At 44.0% G+C, this 22542-nt stretch overlaps 2 protein-coding genes across 9 annotated transcripts in view; one reads left to right on the top strand and one right to left on the bottom strand.

The window, feature by feature from the left end:
* The window catches only part of Ars2 (arsenic resistance protein 2), a 102021-nt gene extending 83744 nt beyond the window's left edge, over positions 1-18277 (top strand). For 4 of the 5 annotated variants that reach the window (XM_065433740.2, XM_065433742.2, XM_065433738.1 and 1 more), the window contains 6 exons: positions 5515-5668; positions 10247-10355; positions 11747-11900; positions 13257-13461; positions 13821-13884; positions 17370-18277. In XM_065433740.2, coding sequence (XP_065289812.1) covers positions 5515-5668; positions 10247-10355; positions 11747-11900; positions 13257-13461; positions 13821-13884; positions 17370-17445 — 762 coding nt within the window. In that variant the 3' untranslated portion in view covers positions 17446-18277. Of the gene's footprint in view, positions 1-5514; positions 5669-10246; positions 10356-11746; positions 11901-13256; positions 13462-13820; positions 13885-15872; positions 16304-17369 lie in introns of those variants that run through there. The other variant, XM_065433739.2, reaches the window with a different exon arrangement.
* Positions 17903-22542, bottom strand: part of LOC135903418 (solute carrier family 12 member 8) — a 59612-nt gene continuing 54972 nt past the window's right edge. For all 4 annotated transcript variants that reach the window (XM_065433745.2, XM_065433743.1, XM_065433747.1 and 1 more), the window contains exons 12-15: positions 21231-21313; positions 21026-21143; positions 20578-20635; positions 17903-19533 (exon numbers count right to left, since the gene is read on the bottom strand). In XM_065433745.2, coding sequence (XP_065289817.1) covers positions 19356-19533; positions 20578-20635; positions 21026-21143; positions 21231-21313 — 437 coding nt within the window. In that variant the 3' untranslated portion in view covers positions 17903-19355. The remainder of the gene's footprint in view (positions 19534-20577; positions 20636-21025; positions 21144-21230; positions 21314-22542) is intronic.

The raw sequence follows: 22542 nt of genomic DNA, 5'->3' as shown, positions 1-22542 counted from the left end.
CATGTGTGTGAAGTCGTACCTTAGAGATGATCAACGCGTGCGAGCGTGCACCGCCCGCGAGTCTCCCAGGCGGCACGGCCATGGTCGCAAGCAGACAGCCAAGCCACAGCAACGGAACCCAAAGCGGACTACCTCTTCGCCGGTTCCACTCAAGGCCGACTATGGGTTCGCTTTGAAAATTCTTGACTTATGCGTGACGTGTTCAAAATTTGCAGTACCGCCCGCTCTCTGACGGCCGCTGACGCAACCACTATTCTGACGAATCACGTGAGGGCAAGGTAACCGGCTCTCTTTCGGAACCGTTACAAGATTCCGCCCCAGGAATCATTCGGCAGAAAAGTCTAAAACGTTCGTTCCTGAGGTAAAATGTTTTGGCACGCCACATTCGGAGAAACTGTGAACTTCCAGGCTCAGCGCTTTTGTGGTTGTCGTGTAGATGGCGCTAGGTGAAAATTTTGCATGCAAGTGCGAAAATAGTATAAATTTCTTGCTTTCTTTGCAGTTTGTCGTTGTGATTATAGCATATTACAATAAAAAATGACCATAGCTACTAATTTTTAAGATATGAGCCCTTAGATTATGGTACGGTTTGAACGTTGCGTCGACTTTATCGATGTTACCAGTGGCAAAAAAATAGTAAAATTCACGTGTCCCGTACAGCGTTTCTTTTTGCTTCATTGGAAAAGCACGCGTTGAGATTTTAAATCAAGGCTTCTAATTGTCTCATCCAAAACTGCAACTTCGTAGCTTTAGTACCTTTCCGCAAAAATGGGCAGAAGTAGGACCAGAATTCTAAATATTGCCTCATTTCTGTCGCATTATTAGGAAACCTAATAAAGGTACATGAATGAAATTTTGTGTCCTAAATGGAAATTCCTTGAACTCTAACTTATCCAAAATTTAGCTTCCTTAAACATGTACTAGCCGGACTGTTTAGATTAGAAGTTGCGATATTTGGCAATCTTCAAAAGCAAATTATTCAAAAAGTAAAAATACAGCATTATTTTGCTGCGTCTAGGAAAGAGATAAATATGTCGTAAAGCTACAGAGCAAACCGCAATGCCGTAAATGCGGTAGTTTCTTATAAATATGGCCACAACTTAGACACTGTTCGCAAAAACCATGTATTTCGTGCTTGTTCTTGAACATTTATTTCTAAATCACATTATTCAATTTTTTTTACATTACATATGGTTGGAATCTACAAGAAATAATCTTTCTTGTGGTATATACGACAACTTTATATCCTAAGTAGAAGAGCCGCCACGGTTGCTCCAAAAGTACTGAAAACGCGGGGCTCGTGCTGCTGGAGTGGGACCGCCACCTTAAAGTACCCCTAAAACAACTCTTATGTTTGGAAACATTTTAAATCAACTTGCATATATTGTACAAAATGCCATGATAATGATCTTTGTCGAACATGTATGTTGTGCAAAGCAGACAAAGAAAGCCTGTGGGGGTTCCACTCTGCGTGCGGCTAGGGCTGAAGGCGAGCTCCGGATCTAGCCCCACGCAGTCGCTTTGTGTTACTCCCCAACCCGTGGCGCTTGAATCGCGGCTACGTCGAGTTCGAACGAATAAGGCAACCAGCAGCGTCAACTGTAAGAACGTTTATTGCTACCAGCAATAAAGAACACTGGCAGAGGGACGTCCTCTCTGTAATAGTAATAAATAGGCTGACCTCGTTTCCCGGGATAGTCAGGCAAACGTGGGCACTCACGGGGTGCTGCAGGTACTCCAGTCCGGCAGGTTAGGGGTCCGGCCTCAGAGAGCGAGGGTCTCTCTCGGTCGGTCGCGCTGTTTTGTACCTTTTTACCTGGGCGAGGGGAATGGCCTCCTCGTCCGTCAGCTACCTGCCCGCGAGTCAGGGAGGAAGGGCGCGCACGCATCTTGAGAGCAAGGGAGAATCGGGAGAGGGCATAGTGCGCCTCTCTCCTGTCTATGCCGGCTCTCGACGTGACGGCGTGGGGGAAGATGGGCGCGTGTGCTCCCCACAAGCCATGGAGCATTACGGGGAGTGCAATAAAGAAAGAGTGTAAACCAAAACGTAGACTCATCATCAATCCTGACAATCATCTCATTGTTTTTTGGTATGAATGTACTTTCTGCAGCCAGAAATAAAGGTTAGAAAATTCTAATTTTCCATGATGTCGAATAATGGCGTTGTGGGAATACAGTAGAATCTAGAAGATATGATTACGGTTGGTCTGAATTTCGCGACGATACGAATTTCGAAAATCTTTTGGACAGACTACATTACATAGAATACACTACGACTCGGGACTACACGAATAGTTTCTCAAGCCTTTGTAAATGATGCGAATGGGCCAATGACCGGCGCACATGAGCAGGACGACGCGACTGGTCTCAGAGGCGAGAGTAGCCGCCGTGGCTAATGCGCGGCTGCTGGTCCTTTCACACCACTTCTTTTCACGACAAGAGGCAGTCTGCCAAAGCCAAGGCCCTTCAAGAAAGGCTACAAAAGCAACCAGCACACCACTTATGTTGATGCAGCAAAGCAGAATCGCCAAACTTACGTAGTGAGCGTCGTGACCGGAGAAGGAAGTATCCTCAACGCCGCGTCCATAAAAACAGCGTCCACCGTGGAAGCGGAAGAGACTGCCATTGCTTTGGCCATCATGAATCCGTTCGTGCAAACTATCATAAGCGACTCAAAAAGGACAATAGTCAATTTTTCGAGAGGCAGCATAGGCGTCTGTGCAGCGCAAGTCCTATGGGACTTTACAAATGAAAATACTGTTGAACTCGTATGGGTCCCTGCCCATTCGGGGAATCAACGGAATGAGGAGGCACACTGGGTAGCCTGAGGTCTAATCAACCAGGAGGTGTGCCCCTCAGACTCGGATCCCATGGATGAGGCACCGATGACGTACCACGAGATAACAAACTACTACAAGCAAAAAAGGCAAATCTACCCGCCTCCAAACGCAAGCCTCACGCGAGCGCAAGCCTCACGCGAGCGCAAGCCTCACGCGAGGGCAAGCCTCAATCCTGCGTCGAATCCAAACTAAGTCGTTCCCCAGCCCACATTGGCTGGCCATACATAATTATCAATGGGCAATGGAACCCAACATGTCAAAACTGCACAAATCAAACATTGGCTACCCAAAATCACATTCTTTGGGGGTGCGAGGGCCTACGCCCTCCCAGGTCGCTCCTGCCAGCTCCCTCACAACAGATGTGGGAGGAGCTGCTCAGAACGCCGGATGAAAAACTACAAAAAGCCCTTGTTGCCTGGGCCGAAAGGGTCGCTCCTCGTGAGGGGCCATCCTAGGACTCGGGCCTGCCAGATAACTGAGCAGAATCTTAATAAAGTTGTTACCACCACCTTTCACCTCCAGTCTGTGCCGCCAATAGTGTAGCGTACACAGTGCGCTCAGCATGGAACCTGACAAGGCTACGTCACCCATTTCCTGGCAGCTCATCAGCATAAGCCAGCTATTCTTTTTTTCCCCCCCTTTTTTTCTTTTCTTCTCTTTTTTTTCTTTTGTTACGCCAGTTTCTTTTTTTCTTCCTTTTCGCACAGGGTGACCCGATCTGAAAACGAAAGTCGAACCGCTATCGCCATCACAGGCTGCTGCTGCGTGCTGCTGCGTGCTGCTGCGTGCTGCTGCGTGCTGCTGCATTCGTATGTTCAGTGTTCGCTGCTGCCGCCGCCTCGTGCGTTTTGCGCAATTGTAAGAGTGCTGCCACGTGGACCAGCTAAACATGGTGGGCGCAAGTTGAGTGCATGCAGGAAGACCGAATTGTTCGCCGTTCGACGTGTCGTGGAAACGGAAGGACCTTTCTTTTATGGCGAAAATTTAGATCCTCAAGAAGGTCAACGAAAAACTAAAGAAGAAATGTTAATTTTGCAAAGGAGTTAGGCATAGCACTGTTGACACTCTGCGCTGCTGGGCAGCAAGACATTGTGTTGAAGAATGCGCAACACTTTGGTGTGAACGTCAAGCGGGCAAGGACAGCTACACACGTAAAGCAGGAAGAGGTCCTGCTGACATAGTTTCATAAGGTTACTGCAGCTGGCGTCAACGTGGATGGCAAGGTGCTACGAGAAAAGGCGGACAACATTGCGCTTTCCCTTGGAATTGAAAATTTCAAAGTTTCAGGAGGATGGCCAAAGCTTCCTGGGGGATGGTTGTATCATTTTAAAGAAAGACACAGACTTGTATGTAGAGTTGATTGCGGTGAAGGAAAGAAAGTGCATGAGTCAGCTGTCAAAAACTGGCTGAACATACTGCCGGTGCTGATTTCGAACTACACATCATGCAACGTATTTAATGCTCACAAGGCGGGCCTCTTTTTCAGCTTGCAATCAGAGAGGAGCTTGTGTGTGGAAGGCCAGGCTTACCAGGGCAGCTACTAAATAAAAGTAAGCAAAGGGTTACCGTGCTTCTTTGCATGAATGCTGACGGCCCAGAGAAAATGCAGCTTACCGTCATAGGCAAGTCTAAACAGCCGAGGTGCTTCCTATCGGCAGGATGTTTATCTTGCTTGTACAAGGGGAACAAAAAAGCGTGGATGACTGTGAATCTTTTCCGCAAGTTCCTCACAATCCTGGATTGGAAAATTGCAGCAAAAAACTGGAAGATTTTGCTTTTTGTAGACCAGTGTTCGGCCCATCCGAAGGAAACAACCTTCAGCAGCGTCGCCATAAGCTTACTGCCTGCGAACACTAGGAGCCATCTGCAGCCACTAGACATAGAAGTAATTCAGAACGTGAAGCATCACTTCAAAGGACTTTTAGTAAGCAAAAAACGATCACTAAGATTAAAATTTGCGGATCAATCTACTCGATGCGTTGTATTTCTTGGCCATATCGGGACAGTGTGACCTCTGATCCAATCGCGGACTGTTTTCGCAAATGTGGATTTGGCATGGGACCAGATGTGGCTCCAACAGGAGATAATCAAGAGCCTCATGAGGACTTGGTGATTGAAGGCTGGGAGAGTCTGGAAACTCAAGCTTCCGCTCAAGAGTTCGTCACCGCAAAGAACAACATTGCGGCCTGCGGGTTAAGGTCCATTGAAGACTTGGTCGACAAAGTAGATGCGATTGATACTGACAGTGATGGTGAAGACGCCGACGTGTGTGACCAACTGCTGTCATTGTCAGAAACTGTTCACACTCTCGACGTTCTGCGCTGCACTATAATTGCCGACAGCATGAGCGACAAAACCGCTGCACGATCTTATGCGCTTTAGGCGCGTCTTGTCCGAAAGGTGCAAACGAACATTATGGACTTTTTTGGAAAGAAGTAGTTGTGCCCTATAAATATTGTGTTCATTTTCATGTTCAGCTTGCTTGTTTTGGATCATATGAATTTGGGATGATACAAATATTTCACCTGCTCCCGAGGAATTCATATCGACATTCTGCTCTAATAGGATGGGGCAGCATCTATTACCGCATCTGTTACTCAAAACTGGGAATTTATTATTGTGTTAGTGACCTCAGCACTGTTCTTTCATTGACCTCATCACGCTCTTCTTTCAGGTGTTGGACCGTCTCCTGGTGTACCTGCGAGTGGTGCACTCTGTGGACTACTACAACCACAGCGAGTACGCCAGTGAAGACGAGATGCCCAACCGATGTGGCATCATGCATGCCCGAGGGTCGCCACCTTCTGGCAAGGTCACACCACAGGAGGGTAAGGGAACAGCACCAGCGCATGCCCCCAACTTTTGAAGGGACATGAAAGGGGAACACTGAAACAGCTTAGGCTGATGACAAATGCTTTGAGAACTCTTATTTTCATTAATTTTCTGGAGAGATTGATTACTAGAAAAGAAAGACCTACTTTCAATGTGCGTTTAAACCCCAGCACTAGTGCATCAATGCAGCATCATTAGATTTATGTTTCTCTCTTTCCTTTTTTTAAATATGTATACTGCCCATCGTGGCTCAGTGAAAATTACAGTAAAAGCCCATTAATTCACAACTCATTAGTTAGAAATTTTGGATAATTCGAAGTAGCCACCGCGGTCCGTCCAACAATGTATTGAAGGCAATATGTATCACATCCTGCTAATTCACACCTAAATCCACACGGCCACCGATTACTCGAACTCCGCACCATTGTGGATGGGGAGAGTGCTAGCGCGTGAGAGCACGTTGGTGAGGCTGGCATTGCTGCGCGGGCTGCGCAGCATTGTTTTTTCCAACTGTGGCCCTTTGTTTAGGCTTGACTTGGAGAGAGGCACGTTTGCACCTGGCCATAGCATGGCCAATGCCTCTGTTGCAGGTCGCTTCTCTCCCGGAAAGTTCCGTATAAAGCTCAAGGGCGATAAAATCGTTGCCGTGCGCCATATGTTGTATGTGCGAGAGAAAGCGTGCGAGGGTGAGCCAGCAAACACTGCTCAATTTCGCGTTCTCGAGCAGAGTAGGATGAGGCGAATGATGTGCCCTCTCCTGTCGCACGCGCGAGGCACGGTGGTGAAGCAGAGGGAGGGGGAGGGGATGTTCTCTCCAGTGGCTGCGGCACGCCCATCTGGGCGCCGTATCTTGAAAGTGATCTGCGGCGTGTCCAAAGTGTGCGCCTGCATGGGCTTCATCTTCAAAGCGGTCTGCAATGTTTACAGAGTGCGCATAGTGCCAGTAGCTTCGTATGCAATGTGCTTTCTACGCTAGCTGCTACTACCGCTATTCCTTACTTCAGCGTTTTTCAAAGAGTTTCCGCAGTCATCGAGCGAGATGTGTTCATGTTTACCTGTGCGCACGGGACACCGTACTTGTTAATTTAGTTAGTAAGCGAACGTTTACAAGTTTATAAAGCCAATAACTATACTATCCTTACTTCATATAGATAGTTAGCACAGATGTACGTCATTGCAGCCGCCATCTTTAGATATTAACAAGTCGAAAGGAGTGCAATCAAGAGACGTGATGGCATGACAGTACGATGGGCCCATCTTGTGTCGAACGACAAAGCAATACCAGTGATAAACCAGGTAAAAACAAAACAGTCACCGTCAATAAGCAAAACAATGTGCGCGTCATGATACAATGTACTGACGTCATCGTGGCCCCCATGTTTGGGTACTAGCAGTGAGATGTGCGTCTGTGACGTCACATGAAAACTATCTATAGCTATCTACTAATTCACTATAGCAATCGATACTTCGCTTTTCGGGTGAAACTGTGACATTTATTTTTCCTCTGCACCAGTCAGTGCAACGAATGCACGGATTTAGCATGAGCCATCCCAATGTCTGGCACGTCGGACCGTGCTGAGTGCGTCCTGTTACGTTGTTTGCGCCAATGTGACATAGCATCCGTGCGCACATGCTCACACCTCGTCGGACTATATACGTGCCTTAACCGGGCAATTTTTTTCTGACTTTCATTAGTTTGAATTTTGTATAATTCGAATTTTCATAGCATCCCCACAGAATTCAAATTAGCGAGCTTTTACTGTACTGCAACTTACCGAGTTTAGTCTCGCTTCTTTAGGACACAATGCAGACCATCTTTGCTGATAAAATAATTAACTATGTCCGAGCAGATGCCATCAAAGTCCATGATGCCATGGGGAGCTGCCACGGGAAGTTCAAAGTGGTGTTCCTACCTGTCTTTTGTTTTGGCTTCTAGTTTATGAAGCCTCCTCCGACAGCACAGGTGGCTTTTATGAATTCAACTAAGATCTATTTTTGGTCAAAAATGGAAAATGGTCTAAAAGTAGATATTTTGGCAATCACATTTTCAGTTTCTATAACACTTTTTCTGGTTCCGAAATATCATCGCTGAAAACCTCATAGAAGGGTTCCAAAATGTTTGTTGTGTCAGCCAAGGTGACGAAAAATTTTACAGAAATGACGAAATAACTGTTTTTCAAGCCACAATATCCCTGCAACGGCGCAACTGAGCACTTCCATTTTGGTGTCATCAGAAAGCGCATTTCTCCATTTTCAAATTTGCTTCTTCATCCATCTCCTCCATACAGAAACAAGTGCACAAAAACCAAATGATTGAAGGTTATTCCAGAATCTCCAATTAGTCACACCCACCACATGACTCCAGCTCAGTTCGCCATTGGTCTGGTGGTCGCTCCTTAAGGGCATCATCTGTTCTTTGCACATCGTGAGCTCTCGACGTCTCAACCATCGTGACCTTGACGAGTGGGGAAGTGGGCACAACTTGCTAAGCATTTTGAGCATTGGCGACAAGGACTTTGTGAACTAGAACTTCGTGCGTGGAATCCTCAAACATGCGGATAAGCCTTTCGAGCATCAGTGCTTCAGACTTCACTTCCAAGTTTACTTTCAGGCACATCGTGCAAGCAGTAGTGTTGTGCGAATATTCAGATTTTCAAATAGTAGTTTCGAATATTATCGTATTTGATGTTTGCTTTGAGAGCAGGTGTAATATTCATGCTTTTTGAAGTGTTGGCAAACTCACGGTTGCAAGTTTGTTTGCTGCCTAATACAGTCAATGACACATTTTCTGCACGCCTGATTTTTTGGACATGCCTGATAATTCGGACATCAATTATAAGAACGTTTGAAAATTTCGAACACAGAAACCCATCGCTGTCTGATTTTTGGGACTTTTTGGCCCTGACCAGAGGTCCTAAACTGCATTGATTGAATCAACCACCGCCACCTTTTTGATTACCTTGGCGCCTCAAAGAGGCGCTCTCGCATGCAGATCAGCTGGCAGCCGCAGCCATTCGCTACCAAGCTTCTTGCTGTTCGGTACCGGGCTTTTCATTAAAGGGGCCTTGAACTACCCCTTGGGCTTGGTGAAAAAAGACAGTCCACTGGTAGCATGCACTGCTGTGAACATCTCAGCCAAGTTTTGCACTCGTATGCAGTGCGTGGAGCTCGCAAGAGGATTGTGAAGTCACCTTTCTTTGCGACAAATGGCGTAACGTCTGTTCTCTAAAGTCAGCTTTGCCTCAATACAGCAATGTTTCGCCGTGAAACATTCGCGCAGTATTGCGGTGAAGCACACCAAAAGTGGGAAGAGGCTATTGTCACGGGACACAGTATGTATTGCTTAATTTACACCCGTGCACCCGCAGTCTCCTGTCACAGTACAAGCACCCATACTCCTAATAAGTGTACTGGCAGGCATTCAGAGCTATTTCAGATGTGTCTGTGGCGATTTGAGCCCTTGGGGGCAGTAAAAGGCATGCATTCATTTTTTCGTACCGGCCGATTTTTCCTATGTTTTCATGGCTCCTAGAGACTAAAAAAAATCAGACATTGACTGTAATCAGTAAGGCACGATCTTTAAAATAAAAATAGACTCACACGTTCAGCAAAACTGTATAAATATTATGGTGGGAGCTTGAAAGTATATTAATTGTCATTTCATCAACTTTGTTAAACAACAGCAAAAAGAAAAAAGAGCAATGAGCTCCAGATACACCGGTATATGCCGGCGCCATCTTCACCAATCTTGGCACCCTGGTTGCCCGCACTCTTTTCTCACCACCACCACATGCAGACATAAAGTGAGAAAAACAAGTTTCGATAGAAATAAATACTTTTAAAGATTTCTTATAACCTTCATAATTTCTTAAAAACTTTTGTGAGAAAACTCATTAACACCATTTCAAAAAACTTAAACTATAATGTTACGAAAGAAAGTGATAAGAGGAGTGAACGACATTACCATTGTCAAAATAGCAGAAGCTTGGCTGGTCAGCAAGATGGACTCGGAAGGACAGCATGAAAAATCCAGTTTGGAAGTATTTCTCAACCTTCCCTCTAAAAACGAAGCCCGGTGTTTCACTAAATAAGTCATACTTGAATTAATTGTGGTCGCATTCTCACAAATTAGTTCACTTAATGATTGAATGTATCCAAAAATTATGTTGCATGCCACTTTAAGGCCAAGATTTTTGAACAGCAACTATTCAATATTCGATTCGCAAATATTTGGCCAAAACCACTATTTGCATTGAATTTGCTTCGAAGTGAAAATCTGTATTCACACAACACTACTTATGAGCATTCGTGCTTTGGGCATCGCGACCAAGCACATCGCACATGCACAATCCTCAGGACCTGCAACCATGCACATCGCAATCCTAAGGGCACCTAAGCATGCAATCCTAAGCATGCTTCTTTTCTAAGCACCCTGAGGAATGCATATTGGGGAGGATAAAACAGTGTGCAATAATTCTCATTAATGCTGTAAATGTCTCATTGTTTAACATTGTCCCAAGACAAAAGTGCAATGTGTTGCCATGTTGAGCAGCACGTGTTGCTTTGCATTTCAGTGGCAGACTACATCAGCCACTTTGAGGGCAAGATTTCACCCTTCCTCCAGCCTTCGACCAAACTGAGTGATGAGGAAGCAAACAGACTTGGCAAGAAGGACCCTGAAGCGTATCCTTGAAATGGGACGTCTTGCTGTGAAATTATTTGGGTTTAAATATTGTATTTACTCGTATAATGATCGCACTCGCGTAATGATCGCACCCCTGAATTTTGTCGTCAAAATTCGATTTTTTTTATTTCCCGTGTAATGATCGCACCCTGAACTTGCCGCAGCTATATGTCGTGTGCCAAGTCTAGCTAATAATGATCGCGCTTACCATCTGTCGAATGCTACGCGAACGACTCGTCTGCACGCACCAAACATGCTTAAGTAGATGCCTCATTTCATTACTTTCATCACTTTCCGCACTTCCATGGCAAAAAGAGATACAACCAAACTTGCCTTTATTATGGGTAGGCTTTATAATGGTTGTAGTCAACAAAAACAAAAAAGGCGCCTTTCGATTCTTTTCATCTGCACTCGTGAGCACGCAACAAATCTCGCGCGGCAAAATGATAGTAGCCACGTTTACACTGATACGTTAAAAGTGTACCCTATTCATACGCCAACGCTTGTAACACAGCTAAGATATTCGCCCACTTTTAGCGGAAACGTGCCGTGTTAGGATAGTAGTGAAAACAGATGCCGCAGTTTCCGCAGCACGCCGGCCATGGGTTTCTGTCACTGGCAGCTAAGCGCGCCCATCTGTTTTTGTCCCCTCTAAGTGGACATGGCTACGTTATTGCCGCAAACTTGCCGTTATTATTCATCACTGACACGGAAGAAACTGTTTCAATGCACGTAATGTACTCACGAGAAGAAAAAAAAAGCAAGATCGCGTTCGGCGCGTTCGGCTTGTTCCGCCGGCCGCCATTTTTGTTTTGGTGTCCCGCACCCGCATCCCGCAGCAAACGCGGGACGAAAAAACAATTTTTTTTTTTTTTTCGCGGGAAACTTAACCCGCGTAATGATCGCACCCTTGAATTTGCGTCAATTTTTTCTGACAAAAAAGTGCGATCATTATGCGAGTAAATACGGTAATTTTTTTCAGCATTACTCCTTGCTTTGTAACACACATCTTGTGCTCTATCTTAGTTCCTACATGTCTCATTGAGGGCTGTTGCAGCAAGAGGCTCACTTGTGATCTAGTACCCCTTTATCTTATCTGCTTGATAGCCATCCTGTCACTTCATGCAAGTTTCGATATGTAATCATCACAAATGAATAGATTGAAAGTAATGCAAGCAGACACAAAAGGCAGTTTTGGTCGAGTGCAGCATTTGGTGCAATCAAGTCGAGACGCTCTCTGGTCTTTCTTAATGAGATCGTGTAATTGTAGGTGGGGTGACTACTGCACAGCATGGCTGCATTTCTATTAAAAGTGGTACCTGAGTGCACATTGCTGTAGCCTGAATAACTGTCAGTCGAGCTGTTTCCTTGACTAGAAGACATATTCCAGCGAAGTGGAGAAATTTGTGGTGGCCAACACTCAAGAGCTCTCCAAGGACAAGTGGCTCTGCCCACTGTCTGGCAAGAAGTTCAAGGGGCCTGAATTTGTCCGCAAGCACATTTTCAATAAGCATGCTGAAAAAGTGGAAGAAGTGCGCAAGGAGGTGAGAAACTGCTTTGCTTCTATCATTTCTCTTTCGTAGCACTTCTGTTACTGAATAATTTATTGGACCATAGCGTTTTGGGTTTGTAGCTGCAAACTAAAGGGGAAAAGTTATTTGAATATGATATACAACTAAAGACACTTTGCTATGGATCATAGAAGATAAAAAAAAAATACTTAAAGACCTAAAAACTGTAGTACATGCACATAATACTTAATGTGAAGGGACTACTGGTGCCACCTGTCCTAGGGCAGTGTGGACACTGTAGCATGCGGAATGACCTCATTTTATGAGAGACAAGACGGCGTCACCATTTCTTCAGAGAAAATGGCTCCTACTATGAATTTATTCTGGACAAGACAGACAAGTGGCACTACATTCAAGCTTAGTATTAAAGCAGAACGTACTGTGAAATAGAAGTTCTGTATGAAAATGCAAATCAGCGAGCAGCTTAGACCGTGTCCTTAAAGACAACACTTATACGAGTCTCCTTCATTGGCCCAGCACTATTTACATAACAGCTCGTATTGGCCGTGCACCAATTTGTGCACCTGTCTTCAATGTGTCATCCAGTGAACATCTCTACATACCACATTGAATCGGCTGGGCATCAGTACACCGAGACAAAACTTTTGGAACGTGGCCACATCTGTTGCTCGTACAAAAAAGCCATGTGTGCCTTACCAGTTTACCAGCCTCTTTTAACAAAACAGCATTATAGGCCCGTGTCGAAAAAAAATCGATTGTTGGCATCTGACATCGCATGGCGAAAAATCATTTTGAACCACAACCACATAGGCCCTCTGCATGGTGCAGATGTATTACTGAACTAATTGACTTCCTCAAAGTAAAATACGTCAGAAAAATTGTAAGGTCGACCTAAACACAGCCTATAGACATGATAGTGTCAGAGTTTAATTTGAATATACCAGAAAACAATTCTGTTACGCAGAAACTCGAACATAAACCCCTTTTTCGAGAGGTGCAGCCCGCTTGGTTCCTTGCAACACCACCATCCCGCTCTGCTCCGTAGATCCACAAGAAGCTGTGCGCAGTGTTTACTCTCCCCCTCTTTTCCTCTTTCTATTACATTTTTCCCTTATCCACAGTGTAGAGTAGCAAACCAGGTGACCGTTTCCACCCATGCTATGTTTCCTATTCTCGCTTTCTCTCTTCGCACATGGTGGCAACGTCAAGAAGTTTAAATAATCAAGTGTGTCCTAAAACTTGTCAAAAGGCTGTAATCCAAAGCCCTTCACATGGTGCCCTATTTAGTCCAAATGTAGCACAAAATATGATAAAAACTTGGTTGACCAGCTTTGCTGTGCACCTGTTTCGGCGCACTTCCATTCCCAGGTGGAGTACTTCAACAACTACCTCTTGGACCCCAAACGGCCACAATTGCCAGAACACCCAGCCAACCGAGGAGGCCCCGGTGGTGGTGGCCGTGGCGGCGGTGGAGTTGGTCACGAAGGTCCTGGCATGATGGGTCCCTTCCATGGTGGATTTCCGCCACCACCTCCCTTCGGCTTTCCTAGGGGCCACCCCGGTGGATTTCCTGGTACGTACACTTATTTTTCACTTCAAGGGGCTGACAATGCTGAGGTTTCAAAATTCCTGTACAGTGGCCTGCACTTTACTGCAACAGCAGTTAGCAGCTTGAAACAAGTTTGCTCTGTTCTGTTGTAGTCCGACAAGCAGCAGGCTGGAAATAGCTGAATGTATCAAGACAATGTTTCGAGAGGTAACTCATTGTGTGCACCATACCACACAATAAACTTTTCAGACAGAGAAAATAAAAAAATACGGGCGACCATTTTTGGTGTAACAGTTTAGGTTGAGAATATCAGTGAGGCAGAGTTGTAAATGAACACGATTGTGGGGACTATTATGAACAAAGAAAGCCTCTTCTTTCTGCAGGATTCGGCGGTCGCAACTTTCCAGATATGTACAGAGCAGGATTCAAGAGAAACAACTACGGACGGTGAGTTGCCTTTTTTATCATTTTAAAAGCCACTGCTGGCTTGTGCAGGTGTCAAAATATTAGTAGTGCTGTTTCGCTAGGTTTGAGGGTCATACTCATCTGTACTATGTTTTGTACATAATTGGCTGCAATTCCGCTATTTATTTCATTGTTGTATTTTCTTTCTACATTATAAAGCAGCGTCCATTTTGCTGCACATAAACGCAGATATTACAATAACCTTACTAGCAACAGCCAGAAATGACATTCATTCCTTTAAAAGGTAAGATTCAGCCACTTGCATTTGGGCATTGTTACAAAGAAAAGGTAGTGTGCTAAGCGTGTACGTGAAAGCATTATTGATTTGACCAAAGTATTAGACCATGATAGACATTGGCCAATCAAAGTACAAGCGTGAGTGCTTCTATTATGTAATCGTTAGTAGTGCCTCTTTTTTTTTTTAATAGAACAGAAGTATTTTGTTCAGCAAAAGCTGCATGGAACATATGGCAAACTTCAATGTGGTCATATTCAGTCTCGTAATTTAACACTGCACAGTCCCTACTTCGTTATTGTTGCCAAATGCACCTTGGCCATTAACTTTATAAAGCATGCTATGGAGTGGATTACTGCATATGGACTTCCCAGAGTGTAAAATGAACTCCAGCAATACTGCAATTATGCCTGCAATATGTTCTATGTGGTCGCTGACTTAGCGTTTTGTTTCGCTGCAGAAAGGTGCAGAAATTAACATATCCTTACCAGCTCTGCACCCAGAAATGATGCACATTTTTTTAATGGTAAAGTATAAAAGAAATCCGAGATAAAACAGTGGAGTCCACTTATAACGATTATGGGTTATAACGACAAGCATTGTGTATCATAGGTGTGCTTAATGGCGCAGTTGTTTTCCTCTAGTTCTGGTTTCTTTTACTGTGACTACAGTTTAGAGCTTGAAGCTCAGTTCGCTCTGTCTGATGTTCCGTACCATTATACCATTGTCGTGTGGTAACTTTGCCATTCTTTCATTGGTATTGCCGTGACACCTCCTCACCTACAGCCTAGCTCCCACCATAAGAATAAATACAAAACTTGCCCACCACCACTGCTGGAAATCTGTATCACTGTGCAGTTGAGAGACTAGGAGAGTGAATACATCTGTGCACACGTTTCGAAAGTAAGCACAGGCATTACGCTCGCACAGCAAAGCTGGTGCTTTGCAGCAGCCATTCACAATGCAGCTCTCAGTGCAGCAGCCATTGTCAGTGTTTGTCATGCAAAGGGGGCTATTTACTCTCTTGTATGGCAGTCATATATCTTAGTCATCTCAACATTGGCATCACCATCATTGTTACATTGCCTCCATAGTCATCACATCATCATGCTACAGGAGTTTTGCACAGTTTGGGGGGGCAGTGAGCAATATTGGCAGCACTTTGCTTTGACATTGGTTCTTCAAGCGCTATCCTCTTGTAAATAATGATTTAATTAATGTTTCATCCTTTGCCAGTGGCTTATGTTTCAGCTTCACTTTTAGCTACAGGTGAAGCTGGGGGTGAACTATGTCTTTCAGCTACAGGACCTAGCCTTGGCCTGTGTATGTACAATCAGACCAGATTTAACAATGCATGGTTTATAACAGGTTTCCAAACTTTTCTCGTCATCATTATAAGTGGACTACACAACAGCTCTTAGCGCACTCTTGTGCGAACCCTCTAGGCATTATGTGCATATGTCAAGAAGGAAACTACATACGGCATATATAAGGAAAGCCATTTGCTAATTCCTACCTTTGTTGCAACCATGAATGTTTTCAGTAGCCATAGCACACCTTGAAACAACTCGAGTTGTAATTTGGCTGATGTGCATCGTTTTCCTTTATGTTAGAAGGAACTGCATTTTCCATATGGTACGTGTGTTGTGACCGAGTACTACACCATAGCGAAATCGTGAGTCGGAAAAGTGCGAAGCAAGAAAAAATGGACCAGTTTTTGGTTTCTTTTTTTCAGCTTCCGCTCAGACCCCCGGGAAGTGATTGGATATCATGATCTTGATGAGCCACAGGACTTGGAACTCTTTTAAAAGTGATAAAGGGGACAGAAGCAGTGCATTAGGGAGAAGCTGCATAAAGGCAGATTTCTTCCTGCTGATATCATACACATTTTTTTTTTCATTGACACAATTTGTGGAATTCAGTGTAATAACTTCATCTCATTTGACCATTGGTGGTACAGCACCACCGTGTGAATGAATTCATAAAAGTGTGTCTCTCTCAACCCATTTTCTTTTAGACCTTCCATTTTTGTACATGGTGCAACTTTTATGAAAACCGGTGTTCTCAGTCCTGTTATTGGAGGCCTGCCTGTGCTTGAAACTGTTGATTAGTCCATAGTGTCTTCTCTCTGTCAATAAAAAAGAACTGGGACTCCCCACAAGCTTACCTTTCTTTCCGCTTGGCCTGCTGCTCTGTGTGCTGATTACTGCTGCTGCTTACTGATATTCTGGGAATGCGAATGCGAAGTAGCCTTCTTGAACATTGCATTCCTTGCCAGCTTGAAGATTCCTGTTTGCTTTTAGGGATTCAGACTGTCTGCTCTGCCACAGACATGTGTTGATATGTTTATGGTATGATTTATGTTTGATAAACACTCACCTGGTCAGGCAGCATGTTAAAATGTCACAGTCAACAACTCAAGTTGTGAACAAGGACTGTGTAAGGGTAGCGAAACATAAACGAATGGCTGACTTGGTCAGTGACTGCAGTCTCCTGTTTTTCTAACCGTTTATGTCGCAACAGTAGTGTATCATTCTGAAGCTCGAAATATTGAGCTCAATAGTTCAAAAAGAAGTTGCATGTGTTCAGAAATGTGTCTGATTATCAAATTTCTGGGAAAGAAAAGCAGGCCAGATTTGCAATTTCCATTTATTGTCAAATAACCCCCTCTAGAAATGCCAGCAGGCAAGGCTATTGGCGACAGTCTAAATCCAACAGCTGCGAAGGTAGCTGGTGCGACAGGCCAACGAAGCTGGCTTTCCAGCAGCGAGCTAAGAGAAGGCGACAAGGTTGCAGGAATCATCTTAATCTCTGTGTTACAGCAGGCAGGTCTACTGTAACCCTTGGTCAAGAGCTAATTTTTTACGAAAAGCCATCAGAAAAGTCAGATGTACTTGGCGCTGGCCTGGGCTTCTTTTGGTGTTCTAACGAATTTTTCATTTGTACATTGTACTATCTTGATTTGTTTAATGTGCAGCAAGATTCAACAAGCCTGTGTATCAAGTTTCAAGTGTACCCAGTAATTAGTGGTTACCAACCCTTTCTTAATAAGGTGATACAAATTGGCATTCTGAATTTACAATGCACGTAACTATCCTCTTCGGTCACTTGAGGGTGCACTACTGGGCCACAAGTACCACATTCCTTGCCTCCCTTCTCACCCCTTGGCTTCATTGTTGGAAGGTGGCTGCTGAAAAAAGGAATGTTTGACATCCACGTGTTTCTATTTCAGAGGTCTACGTGGGGAACCGAGAGCACTGATCAACTACAGAGACCTTGATGCTCCCAATGACGTGGAGCACCTCTAACAGATAGACTGCTTGTTTCAATTCGTTTGTCGATTGGCTGGAAGTCAAGAGATAGTGCATTCAATCAGGTGCTGTCTGTCTGTTGACATTTAAGAATTAACCCATTCATGCACTGTTGAATATTATTGTTTGGAACATAATCCCCCGAGAATGATGACTGCGCACATGCCATAAAAGCCATATGGTCATTACTGATTCATGGTCATCACCGTGAAATTTGTAATTTTTTACTTTGCTGGCTGTTGGTCCATGTAGCATTGACCTACTGCAGACGGTACTTTAGGCATTTTATGAAAATGTGCAAAGCACCGCCAGTGCGCTTATGAAACATGGAGTATATCATGTAGATTTACAAAGAAGTTTCCTTGCTGTTGTCGAGTGCTTTGTTGGCGTGTGTGTTCCATGTATTAGAGATTTGCCCCCTTAGATGCCAAAGAATTGAACTCTTCCATACGAATGACAACGTAAACATAATTTATTCAACGTATCACTTCCCTTTCTTTTCTTTTCTTTCCTTTTTTTTTTTTTGACACACAAAGCCATTGTCATTTGCACAGTAAGAGTGTACTGTCCCATTTCAGTAACATACATCATACTCACACAGACTTTGACACGCAGGCTCTGAGGTGCACTGTACATGAGTAGAAGCAGTACACTGCATTAACAAAATGCTGCCTTGACTGCAACATTGCATGTTTCTTTTTCCAACCACAGGCATTACATGCATAAAAACAAATTGTTGCTTGTTCTTTGTTAAAGCATCAAAGCTGTTTTGTATTTCTGTATTGTTGAAAAATTGGAATAAATAGGAGGACGGGGGAGCGCATTGAAAGTAGCGTTAGCCTCGATTGTCCCATTGGGGCGCATGCTAAGTACATCTTGCACGTAAAATCAATGCGCGTCACACATACCATAGCATAACAGTTCCTCTTGCATTTCAAAAAAGGTTTAGGAAAGTATGTTACATTGCTTCAAAGTGTAGGAAAAGGTGTTGAGTTCATACATCACAATATTCCTGGAACAGCTTTGGAAGCGTGTTAATAGCTTGATGATAAATCTATATGCTTTTGTTTTGATAAAGAGGTGAGAATGTGTTCCACAGTGGTGTGTAAGCGTGGCTTAGCCTTTGCTGTCTTGGTCGGTAATGCAGCAGTTGGAGAAGCACCCGGTGGGTGACGAACGACTAGGGCTTACTACAAGTAGGCCACTGGAATGACAATAGATGACATACAGAACTCTGGGGTCTAGGTTCTTCAACTGGCTGAAATGTTGCTTATATTGTGGCACATTGCACTTCAAGTGAAGAGCACGGAACACAAGTGCTTGTAGATAGATTTGGCTTAACAATGGCATGCTTCTGCTTTGTTTGTTAGTCGTTTTGGATGCTATATGCCACTTTATTCGGTGCCATTCTGTTATTCTAGACAAAGTGATCTTCACTGATACAGGCAGTGGGTTTCAGAAGGCCGAGTAAGAAATGCGTATCAATTACTTGTCACTATTAAAAGTTCCGCGAACTGTACTTTCTACTTGTTGCAGCCGGTCTGCTAGTTTAAGCGAGCATTGTTCTTTGATCATCAATTCTATCATCTCGTTGCCTTGTTCCCACTTTCGTTGTTCCCACTTTCAGGTTTACTTGAGACATGTTACCAGCAGCATTCCAGCCATGTGGAGGTGGGGGGGCTCATTTGTGGCCTTCTGCATGTCTATCCTCCTGTGGCTAATGCATACGAAATGCCTTCAACATTGAGCTAATCATTTGTAACCTTGGCATGAACAAAGGTCATGCTTCTGTTGCTTATTGTTAGGTTGTAATCTTGCCTTTTGGGAAGAAATGGCAGAGTTGTTTTTCAATATGCCCTTAAAAGCAGCCACTTGAGACTCATTGTAGTACCTGAAGTCCTCGTGGCTTATTCACTGTCGTCGGAATGTTGCTGGAAATGTGATGATGTTTGGAGGGTGGTAGAGTGATGGTATCGGTGCCGTGATGCGTAATCGACGTTTTCGTCATTTAGCTGAGACTCCATTGTTGAGACTCCGGGGCATGTGGGGGCCACCACTATTTGCTCATAGTCTGTAGGCTTCTTCCTGTGCAAGCACATAAATACAGCACAAGGTGAGGTCTCTGCTAAAACATACTCATAAAAGCTTTTATGTGGCTAGCAGCATAAAGCAGGTTGACTTAGCTTGTCGAAAACAAATAGTTCAATGCACCAAAATAATTGCAGTAAATCTGACTGGCAGTTGCATGTATTTTAACTTAAAGCTCCATAGCAGAGGACAGGCACACTACAAGGTGGATATGATGTCAACTCAAGAATTTCATGGTGCGATCACAGCTGTCCCAATATTTTAGTTTTTAGTTGTTGTTTTTTTTTGCCTTTAAAGTATGCAAAGATGCCTTCGAGGTGCAGCCTTGAGCTGGCACATCAATTCAGGTGAAGTTGAGCCTCAGGTTCATTGTTACTTCCAGTGAGCTGTAATGGTGGTGCTTCTTTTCCCATTTTGGTATGAAATTATTTTTGTTAAGTTTCTGACGCACATATTCACATTTTGGAAAAAAACTTTTTGAAGCTTCACAATACAATTACTTTTTGCACTATCTGAAATATTGCTGCAGTTGGTCTTTAAGTTAGGTACTATCCAGGGATCTTTCATTTGCTAGCTAAAAAGAAAAGGTTCGTTTGGTGCATTGAAGAGAACGAAAAGGAGAAATTTAGGGCAGAGCTATTGTCATTATCTATGGATCTGGTCAAAGCATAAAAGTATGTGCTTACAAATTTAACTATTTGTTTATGTTCATTTTCTGTGGTTATTCCATTCTATGTAACTTCATATTTTTAGTTTTCTTTGCAATTCCTCTACTTAAAACTGCCGTTCGTATATGCTGAACTGCTAGCAGGCAATGTAAATAATTATTGTTTTCATCGCCCGAGTGCAGTCATGGCAAAGCTATAAGTGTCCTAGGTGGTTTTTTTTTTTTTTTTAACCAGCCTTACATTTTTTTATCTTCTTTCTTTTCGTTCAATAATTGTGCAAAGACGAAGAGAGGTTTAGGTAAAGCCTCATGGTTGTTTGTGTACTTGTTTTATCTTCATAACTTGATTGTGAAGGAAGCCTTTGTCCACTCACCCTATGCAACGCAGGAATAAATGGCGTAGCCATGGGAACAGTTTGAATTCGGTGACCCCTGTAAACGGCAAAAAGTCTGCATTTTTGGCTTGCTCAGTGATAAATGATGTTAATTGTAATGCCTTGGCTGTAATGGCAATTTCACGCTTAAATAGGGAGTGCTTAATTCTTGGAAAACTGCAATGGCAGCTTAAATTAGTTTTGGCAAGTTTCCTTTTACCTTTATGTGTTTCTTTTTATGTATTTCTTGCATGATAGAATTGGTGCAATTGCATGTTTGCCAAATGGAAGGCATTGGTTGATTCAACAGCTAAATATAGAGAACAGAATTGGCAGCCTTACATTTGTTTTTTCTGGGATGGTACACAATGCTGTACACACTTGGCTCAGTGTTTTTGGTAATCGTGTTACTGGAAACCGCGTTAAAGCGTGGCGTGATCCGACATACCTGGAAAAGCTCCTGGCTTGGTCCTTCCAATGCAGAGCCAGAGGAAGATCAATAGAAAGATGGATGCCAGTGCATAGCCCCATTGCACAAGGAACATAATTGTCAATTTCACGAAGATCTGGAGAAGACGAGTAGTAGACGCACTGTCAAAGACTTGTGGGCCAGACAAAGTCGGCCATGTGCCCTGGACTGGCAATGGACTTACCCCAAGCACTGCAATCCAGCGATTGCATAGTTTCGCATACCAGGTGTTTGATTTCTTTGATATCTCGGGCCATGGTTCCCGACCTAAAATGGAAGCAGTCGTACCACTGGCGTATACATATCTGTAACTTTCGTACATACTGTGTGAAAGATGAAAATCGGGAAGCTGGTTCAGTGCTTGTCCCACGTGTTGCTCCCTTTAACCTGTGCACTCGTATTTAATCAACCAGTTCAGCAATACAAAATTGTAAAGCCAATCTTGGTGCACTTTTGTTACCTTGAACGTAAGCTTGATAACAGTGATGGGTACTTAGCAGTCATTCCCAAGTTAAATTTTCTAGGGGCACTAAGGACAAGCATCGAGCCTGTACTTCACACGAATATGTCCAGTGCTTCATATTTAGAGAGTAGAGCTCTTGTAGGCAAAAGTTTGACGGACATAGAGAACACAACTGACGCCACCACAAAGAAAGTACTAACGTCCAGTTATGCTTTCTTGATAATTGATGAATGGCAGCTAATTACTACCGTTTAAAACCGCCATGTAGACTCGTGTATGGCCGCACTTTTTTTATCGTGATTTTGATGAGGTGTCGGTGGCCCTTGCATAAGACCGGGATTTTAATTTTTTTCGACTACGAGTACGAAATCCTCTGTCATCCCCGACCACCACAATAACGAACGCTATCCTTTTCATAATGAATTCATTCATTTGTACATGCCATGCACCTCACTACTCGTCTCTGCTATTGCCACCACTGCTGCTTATGCTTGGTTTGCCAGCACATTCGTGGATTAAGTAGTTTTCCGTACCAGCTAGGTTGTTGGTGATCTCTGTAAAACTCTTGGCAATGACTTCCAATGACACCGTCGGGAGGGAAAAATGGCGCCAGCGACGTGTTCGTTGACATGGATACACTACCATGGAAGAACATGGAGGGGCCGGTTGTGGCAGCGCAGATTTCCATCTAGCAGCGGCACGCCTTTCGCCATTGCTTTTCTGTTGGAATTTTGTGTGCAAATTTTGAGCTGTGTGCAAATTTTGAGCTGCCAAGTTAGGTTTGCGGCCCGTACACAAGTTTATACGTTACCTCTGGCAAGGGTAGAAGACATTGATAAAGCAGCGCAATTAAAACAGGCACGTTCACGCACACTTTAAAAAAGGGCGTACACATACATTGGACTGCAACTACTGCTTAATTTCTCAAAGACGCCTGCATAAGCATTGCCATGCTTGCCCGACCAGATACCGTCCGTCCGTCCCGCAAGACGACCGCTTTCAAGATGGCGCCCGCAGCAGCGACCGCATTCAC

The sequence above is a fragment of the Dermacentor albipictus genome, chromosome 5 (genome assembly GCF_038994185.2).
Source record: "Dermacentor albipictus isolate Rhodes 1998 colony chromosome 5, USDA_Dalb.pri_finalv2, whole genome shotgun sequence".
NCBI lineage: Eukaryota > Metazoa > Arthropoda > Arachnida > Ixodida > Ixodidae > Dermacentor > Dermacentor albipictus.
The sequence above is the reverse complement of the archived record's forward strand: the minus strand, read 5'-3'. Positions and strand labels throughout refer to the sequence as shown.